This window comes from Rhododendron vialii, chromosome 10a (assembly GCF_030253575.1).
Source record: "Rhododendron vialii isolate Sample 1 chromosome 10a, ASM3025357v1".
NCBI lineage: Eukaryota > Viridiplantae > Streptophyta > Magnoliopsida > Ericales > Ericaceae > Rhododendron > Rhododendron vialii.
Window position 1 is genome coordinate 6,753,212 of NC_080566.1, and position 9,289 is coordinate 6,762,500.

Consider the following 9,289-nt stretch of genomic DNA (forward strand, 5'->3'; position numbering starts at 1 on the left):
ATTAGGTTTTGAAAAAGGAAATAAAATTAAATCAAAATCATACTTCATGAAAAAATATGCTTGATTGGTTTCCTAATGGCAACGATTATGGCAAAAAAAAAAAAACTCCTATTAATAAGGCTATAAATCCCGTACTTCTTATAATTCCATTCCAAATTAGGAATGCTCAAATTAGGGTCTGGAAATCAAGGTGTTGAATGCTCAAATTAGGGTCTGGAAATCAGATTTCCAAATTAGGCACAGGAATATGTGATTGGGAATGCTCAAAAAATGTTAAGTATTTACGGGCATGCCATTTTGTAGAATGGAGGGCGTTGATTTATGAGGAAGGAGGGGACAAATCTGGAGCGTTGGTTGTCTTTGAATTCAAACACAGCTCTGTTTTATTATATAGATATATATATATATATAGTTCTATATTATGTGCATTAGGGAGAGAGAAAAGACTGAGAAATTTGTACAGTGTGAAGGTCTGTTTTGTTAACTGTTCATGGCTTCTGAGCGGGTTAATTTGTACAGGAAGAGTATTAAAGGATGTCGTCCACCACCATGTGCACAATCAAACAAACCCAAAAACCGATATCATCTCATCTTCAAGTTGCAGAAAAAGTGTTCAATACCTCGAATCATTAAAGGCGTCAGATCTCAACGGTGGGTATTGTAAAATTAGTTTTACTATACTTTCTTATTATTATAAATTTATCATAATTCTTGAATAGTTTGGCCATTTTGTTAAATTATGATAATTCAGTTTATTATGGTGAATTTATCATCGATTCCTAAAGAACTTGAGCATAGTTTTTGGAAAGATGAGAGAGAGGGGTGATTTAAGGGTTTCTTTCTGGTCATAGAAAGATAAAACCCTTCCCTTTCCTTTCTCATGCACCGCTCTCCACCTTAGCCCCTCCTCCTGAGGAGAGCGATTATGGGCTCTTCGGCGATCGATGAGGTGGATTCTGGTGGTCGGAATAGGCCTTCGATATGGTTTGATACACCATTATTTTTTTAATCTAAAGATAAAGATGACAAAGGCGGCGGTTATGTCGAGAATGGATGTGACAAATGAAGATGGTGGTGAGAAATGATGTCTTTTTCTTTCTTTTTTTAGATGTTTAGGTTTTTTTTTGGTGGGCCCTTTGGGCTTTGTATTTTTTTTTTTTCGGGTTTTTTTTTTAAGTCTTTGGACAATGTAGTTGTACTTGATTTTTTATCAATATAACCGCATCTATCAAGTTTTGGAAAAGAGGTTGAGCACTTGTACTTTGAATCAACGGTGGTAAATATATAAACGACATATTTTGTTATTATAATCATGTATCATAGTGTGATGAATTATAATCTTGATATGTTTTTCTGATAAGTTTGTTTTCTTAAGATTTGTATTTTATTTATAATTTTTTGGATATTTTAAGGGGAGAAGATTTGGAAGAGAAGCAAGGAGTGAAAGAATAAGCACGATTTTTTTCAAAATAAGACCAAAAGATAAATCCTAAAATAACTAAGACTTAGGGTCTGTTTGATAAAACTGAAACTGAATGCTGACAAATTAAGTACCGAAAGTTGAATGCTGAAAATTACCAGACATTGGTAAGAGGGGCAAATAATGCCCAACTCATGGACCACTTTTTTCCAAATTCATCTAGACATGGAAAGGAGAAAAGAAATTGCCAATACATGGAAATGGCCACCTAAAATGACTATTATGCCCTCAAGTTTTTGTGAAATTGCACATAAATGAAACGGAGAAAATAAAATTCCCAATACATAAAACGGAGAAAAAGAAATTCCCCATTTATGGAGTCAATTTGTAGTTAAATCTGAGTTTGGATCTAAGTTACCCCTTCTATGGACCTAAGTTGCCCCTTATATAAATTTAAGTTGCCCCTTCTATGAACCTAAGTTGTCCATTGTATGAACCTAAGTTGCCCATTGTATGAGATTATGAGTTGATATGTAGTTGAATCTAGGTTTGGACCTAAGTTACCCCTGCTATGAATCTTAGTTGCCCCTTCTATGGACCTAAATTGAATCTGGGTTTGGACCTAAGTTGCCCATTCTATAAACCTAAGTTGCCCTTTCTATGAACCTAAGTTGCCCCTTGTATGAGATCATGAGTCGATATGTAGTTGAATCTGGATTTGGACCTAAATTGTCCCTTCTATGAATCTAAATTGCCCCTTCTATGAATTTAATTTGTCCCTTCTATGAATCTAAGTTACCCCTTGTATAAGATCATGAGTCGATATGTAGTTGAATATGGGTTTTGACCTAAATTGTCCATTCTATGAATCTAAGTTGCCCCTTGTATAAGATCATGAGTCGATATGTAGTTGAATATGGGTTTTGACCTAAATTGCCCATTCTATGAATCTAAGTTGCCCCTTGTATAAGATCATGAGTCGATATGTAGTTGAATCTGGGTTTTGACCTAAATTGCCCATTCTATGAATCTAAGTTGCCCCTTGTATAAGATCATGAGTCGATATGTAGTTGAATCTGGGTTTTGACCTAAATTGCCGATTCTATGAATCTAAGTTGCCTCTTCTATGGATCTAAGTTGAATCTGGATTTGGATAAATTTTTTTTTTGTTAAAACATTTAGTTTTATCCTTCTCTCAGAGCTCTTCAACGAAAGCTCTAGAGTTAAAAATTAATTATGATCCTTTTTATAAAATGATCAGAAAAATAATATCTTTGCACTGGTTCGAACGGATTAAAAATTGAAACACTTAATTTTTTTCATTTGGTTTGTGGTTCTCTTAGGGCTTTTCAACGAGAGCCCTAGAGCAAAAACCTAATTATGATCATTTAAGAAAAAAATTAATTTTATTTTTCTAATCATTTTATCTTAAAAGATCATAATTTAATTTTAACTCTAAGGCTCTGGTTGAAGAGCCCTAAAAGAACCATAAAACCAAATGAAAAAAATTAAGTGTTCCAATTTTTCAATCATTTTGAACCGGTGTAAAGATCTTATTTTTCTTATCATTTTATCTTAAAGGATCATAATTAATTTCTAACTGTAGGGCTCTCGTTGAAAAGCTCTAAGAGGACCATAAAACCAAATGAAAAAAATAAGTGTTTCGATTTTCAATCAGGTTGAACTAGTGCAAAGATTTTATTTTTCTGATCATTTTATTTAAAAGAATCATAATTAATTTTTAGCTCTAGGACTCTCGTTGAAGAGTCCTAAGAGAATGATGAAACCAAATGTTTCAACACCAAAAAAAAAAAATTTCCAAAACGGCATCATGTATAAGGTATCGGTGGAAATTCAATGACTTGGAATCGTTGGACATAGCTTCACTGCTCTTTTAATCACATAATATTGCACTTTCAATCATATAATACTGCTCCCTGAGTATGTGTACATTGCTCCTTGAGTGTATGTTCATTGCTCCTTGAATGTGTGTTACAATAAAGAGGGGTATTTTTTGTCTTCAATACCATATATTAAGAATTATTCTTTTCCTTTCCATGGCTGAAAAATTTGGAAAAAGTGTCCCATGAATTGGGCATAAATTGCCCCAATCCCCACTTAACAGCAATTCCCCCAATTTTTTTAAGTTGAAAAATTGTTTGATAAACATATTAAGTACTGAATTAAAAAAATTTTAAATTAATTTTAGTTCCGATTATTTCTTAATTTACTAATGGTCACAATGTACTTATAAATTAGGTAGAATGGTGATTGTGGTGGTGTGTTGGTGGTGATGGAGTGGTGGTGGTGGTGGTGTTGGAGTGCTGACGATAGTGGTGTAATGGTGGTGGTGGAGTGATGGTGATGAACGGTGGCGATGAGTGGTGGTGGTGGTGTAATGGTGGCGGTGGCGGTGGAGTGATGGTGTAATGGTTATAGTGAGTGGTGTCGGTGGAGTGATAGTTGTGCAATTGTGACATTGTGGCGGCGGCGGTGTGGTAGTGGTGGTGGTGGTGGTGGTGATGGAGTGATAGGGGAGTGGTGGTGGTGGTGGGAGTGGTTGTGGTGGTGGTATAGTGATTAAATGCAAGTACACAAAAATTCAGTCACAATTAAGTAGCTCAAAGCTACTTATTTTTTATTTTTAGCCTACATTTTAAGTAGCATTTAATTTGTTAAATAATGTATAATATCGTTATCAAACCTACTGAATCACTTATTACTTAATTAATTCAATTTTAAGTGCTGAATTTAGATTATCAAATAAACCCTCAGTAGTTAAGTGGCGTTTTAAGCCTTTGGCTCAACAATCTTTTTAAATTATTCTTTTGTCTTACTTCAAGTGCTTTACGTGTTTATTAGTTTTGCGTTAATTTTTTTGAATTATTGATTCTCGAGGGATCTATGTGTATAAAATTATGTCGAAAAATTGAAAAACATAAAATAATTATTATTTTTGGTATGTTTTGAATTATTTTTCATTTTAGGGAATTTTTAAATATTTTAATTGTATTTTTTTATTTTTAAAATTTCTCCCATCAAAAGAAATCAATAATTCATAAAAAAAAAAAGTGGTAAAGGAATAATAAACGAATACAAAATTTGAATAGAGTTAACAAATAATCAAAAAATTTATTAAGCCAAAATACCCTTAAATATAAATATATAAACCACATGTAAATTATTTTATAAACCACTTGTAAAAAGCAGGAAATCTCCTCGTAAAATTGTTTTATTTTCCCGGGAATCCAAAAGAGGGAAAAAAGGGGGCAGAACTGAAACAAAATTCCTGTTGCCCAAAACCAGATCGATACCCCCCGACAGATCTCTCCACTGTCCTGGGCTTTTCTCCAGGGAACGAAAAATTCCCGTCTCGTGTACTTATCGAGGCAACGGAGTAATAAGCGAACATGTCGGGTCTGGTGTTGAAGTTCGAGTTGTAATTTTTGTGTTGTTGTTGTTGCTCAAAAGGTGAAATGAAGGCGGGGAGCGCGGCGAAGCTGATCGTCGATTCGCTGCTGCAGCGGTTCCTCCCTCTCGCCCGGCGTCGAATCGAAACCGCTCAAGCCCAGGTTTGAACTTTTTGGTGCCATGACTGTGAGATTGAAACGAAGTTGGGTTGTTAACTCCAGATAGGTTTTCATATCGGTTTACCTAGTGTACTTTCAGAATTATTTGTGGTTTTGAGTGAATGCAATTTCATTTGCAAATTATTGTGGGTAGACACTAGACAAAAGGGTGTCTGTTCCAGCTTGTGGTTAAACCTTATTACTAGAGAGTAAAAGAGCTTCCAAAATAGAACTCTGGGGCCTCAATTTGTCAAATTGCTAACGAAGTTTTGTTGTTGATTTCACTTAGGTTTATGCTTTTCTGGTATATGGGTGCCTTAATTGTGAGATTGAAATGAAGTTTGGTCATTGATTTTGCGTTTATATGGGCTTTTTGCTATTTTACTTGAAAATTATTTGCAAATTATTGTGGGTAGACAAGGTGTATTTGTTCCGGTTTATGGTTATTGGTTAAAGCTAGTTACTAGAGAGTAAAAAAAAGCAACAAAATTGAACTTTCGGTGCCTTAATTGCGAGATTCAAACGAAGTTTTGTTGTTGACTTTACATGGGTTTCCCTGTTTTGCTTCGAAATTATGTGCGGTTTTGAGTGGATGCAATTTCATTTGCAAATTGTTGAGGGTGGACAAGATGTATTTGTTCCAGCTTATGGTTAAAGCTTATTACTAGAGAGGAAAAAAGCTTCAAAATAGGACTTTGGGGGCCTTAATTTCAAGATCCAAACGAAGTTCGGTTGTTGAGTTTGCATAGGTTTATATGTGTTTTTTGCTATTTTACTTCACAAATTTATTTGTGGTTTTGAGTGGATGCAATTTCATTGTTGAATTATTGTGGGTGGACAAGGTGTATTTGTTCCAGCTTATGGTGGAAGCTTATTACTAGAGAGGAAAAGAGCTTCAAAATAGAACTTTTGGGCCCTAATTTTCGAATTCCTAACGAAGTTTGGTTGTTGATTTCACTTTGGTTTATGCTTTTCTGGTATACGGGTTTCGTTATTTTACTCTTAAGATTATGTGTGGGTTTAAGGGAATGCAGTTTCCGTTGCAAATTATTTGGGGTAAATGAGGCTTATTCATTTTAGCCTATGGTAAATGGTTATTATTAGAGGGTAAAATAGCATCAAAATAGAACTTTTGGTGCCTTAATTGTGAAATTGTGACGAGATTTGGTTGTTGATTTGACTTAGGTTTATGCTTTTCTGGTATATGGGCTTCCTTATTTTTCTTCAGAATTATATTTGGGTTTAAAGGAATGCAGTTTCCGTTGCAAGTTATTGTGGGTAGACAAGGTGTATTTATTTCAGCTTATCGTAAAAGCTTATGATTACAAAGTAAAAAGCATCAAAATAGAGCTTAGCACGAATTAATTCGTTCTTTTTTTTTTTTCCAGTTTTTTAAAGCCCTGTTTGGCCCGTAATCAGGGACGGATAGACTGTAGCAAACTCCTCCAAAGCTAGGGGTTTTGCGGTTGGACTGTAATTTTTTACACGTACTGCGAATTGTTCAAGAAATTTGAGGACCAATCCAACCGGTGGCACCATCTGTTTGGTCTGGTTATTGATCTTCAAAGCTACCTTTGTCATTATCATTTTTCAAGGATCAACTAAGTCTAAAAGGGATAATTTTCACTTTTGAAATCCAAGGAAAGAGTAACATTTGGACTAACGAATAATATCTAAGAATCTCTCTACATGAAAGAAATAAACCATTTATGATCATCCCAAAGGCAAAGCGATTCCAACCACCATAACATCAGTCCAGGAATGCAGATTTAGCGTTCTGGACTTCAAAATTGCTGAGGTAAAAAGAAGTCATTGATAAAGGCCTATAAGAGTAAGAACTTAGAAGACTGGGATCATATTAACTCATATGGCCTATAAGAGTTACTGGAGTTTCTCATAAACCCATTGTTGATGGCTCAATTACTGGTGACTCGATATCAAACATGAATTGCCTCGATATCAAACATGAATTGCAGCAATCGGAGACCTGATGCTTAAGTATAGGGCAAGCAATTCATGAATGGCCTTGTTGTAACTGCGTTAAGCCTTATCAAAAAATCTCAGACCTGTTTTTGATAGATTAATTTGATAATCCTATGAAACTTCTTTGGCTAATATCATGCAAGAACTGCACCGGTCTCAACGGTCAACTATCCGTTTAGGAACAACCATTCTTGATTATGCAAATGGCTGAGATGCTATATCCATTCATTCAGGTCTATAGTAGTTGACAATATTCACTTATACTTTCCAACACCGCTTCTTGCTTTGGCGTGCAAAATTAACAGGATGGACAGTACCTTCGACCATCTGATCCTGCCTATGAACAAGTATTGGATTCTTTAGCTATGGTGGCACGACATACACCTGTACCTCTTTTGGAAGCTCTTCTCAGATGGAGAGAAAGGTTGGTCTATGTACATTGTGAATTTGTATTCAAGATTTTTGTTTCCTTAGATACTTTGGTATTTCATTATTTCTTGTTCAAAAGATGGAAAGTATTTCTCGCGCAGCTCATTTTATTTATCCATGCCTGAAGCTGCAAGCTAACCACTATGGTACATGATGATACCTGAAGAGCGAGGGACGTTGATAAATTATTATTGGTTGTTTCTGGTCGAGCGTGTTTTCTTTAGTAGATATTATAACTGATTTTGAAATCTTTTAATTAAATCAAATGTAATGGCCTGTCAGTGTTTAGGCAGGGTTACATTGTGGGCTAGATTGTCGTGGTCTTGTTACATCTTATTCTTAATCTTATGTGTTTATCTTTTCCTGTTACAATATAAGTGCATTCTTCTTAGTTATCTGAGGAGCCTTTTATGGTGTTACATGTTTTCGTACATGGAATTTCTGTTGATTTGACAGTCAATTCATGAAATAGCTAGTGTTAAAATTGGTTTTTGGATAAAAAAGTTTCTCTTCAGATTATGTATTCAAACGTTTCCTCTGGGATGGAAAGTTCCTTTGATTTTCGCCAATTTGCGTAACACTTATTACAGGTCAACCCTACATAGTTTAAGTCTGTACTTTTGATGACGTGAGCATTTGATTGTGTCTGGTCTCAAAATATATTGCCGTGTTACTATTCTGGCACTTCCTTTGCACTTTAATCTCATGAAAGTACCACTAGTACATGAAATTAGTGACTAGAGTTCAAGTATTATCCATATTGTGGCTTCTCTTGATGTTAAATAAGAACCAGTATTACTACATTGCAGTTTATTGTTCTGAACTTAACGGCCACATCTTTATTATGTTGTGCTTGTGGTTACTGTTGCAGTGAATCTCCAAAGGGTGCAAATGATGCATCTACATTCCAGAGAAAGGTTTGTAATCGATTATGCTTGTATTCTTAAACTTATTGGCGAACCTGAGTGTTCTTTTCTGTAGATACTAAACAGTGCTTGATTTGGAATATTCTCCTCTCCCATGGCACAAGTTTGTACTTTGGTTTGTCTGGTTATCATCTAAAATCATGTATAGGTTATCATCTAAAATCATGTATAAGAACATGCAAATAGCACAAGTTATTCTTCAAAAATCAACTTCGGTAAGTCAGTTTGTTACACAGGACTTGCCCTTTCTTTTTTCTTTTTAATATGTCAAATCTGTTATTTTTGCACTCCACTATGGTTTTAGATTTAATCATAATTCTATATTTCAATGAATGCTACAAGTATGTTTGATACATGCAGGTATGTTATATGGATATGAATAATTAGAATTCAAAAAACCCCCCCTTACAAATGTGCCTTCTAATATTATTGGTTCTGTCTGTGAATTCTTCATTCCCCCGCAATTATGTACTACTTTGTTCTGATTATGTGTACTCCTTTGTTTTGGTTGTGTCCTCCAGTACTCCTTTATTTATCTATTTAGACATGTACCTTTTCATGAAACTGTATACCCTGAATTGTTCTGTAAGTCCAGATATTCGTCGTTGTGCTTATTTGTGTCATCTCACCTTGGACTCGGACTCAAGTTGTTCTTGCTATTGTCCCTATCTTTTATTCTAGTGATTTGGTGTTTGGGAAGGTGAATTTCTGTGAAGGAATGTTTTGGTAGTGGGGATCATAACTTAAATAATGAACGGGTGGGAGGTAAGAAATGAAGAAAATGTCAATTTCCAAGTAGGTCTTTTTTGAGTAGTCATTAATTTCGTAAAACCCACGGACTCTCTCTCTCTCTCAATGTGATCTTGATGGTCCTACATTTTGTTTGCCTGATTCTTATGATCCATGAAATCAAAATCAGAATGTTGATTGGCCCGTCGTAAGTTCTTCGATTACCTCAAGAA

At 34.9% G+C, this 9,289-nt stretch overlaps 1 protein-coding gene across 2 annotated transcripts in view; it reads left to right on the forward strand.

Moving 5' to 3' along the window:
- Positions 1-4,643: 4,643 nt before the first annotated feature.
- The window catches only part of LOC131304552 (uncharacterized), a 20,304-nt gene continuing 15,658 nt past the window's right edge, over positions 4,644-9,289 (forward strand). Inside the window, exons 1-3 of one of the 2 annotated variants that reach the window (XM_058331818.1) lie at positions 4,644-4,992; positions 7,278-7,396; positions 8,273-8,318. In XM_058331818.1, coding sequence (XP_058187801.1) covers positions 4,897-4,992; positions 7,278-7,396; positions 8,273-8,318 — 261 coding nt within the window. In that variant the 5' untranslated portion in view covers positions 4,644-4,896. Of the gene's footprint in view, positions 4,993-7,277; positions 7,397-8,272; positions 8,319-9,289 lie in introns of those variants that run through there. The other variant, XM_058331819.1, reaches the window with a different exon arrangement.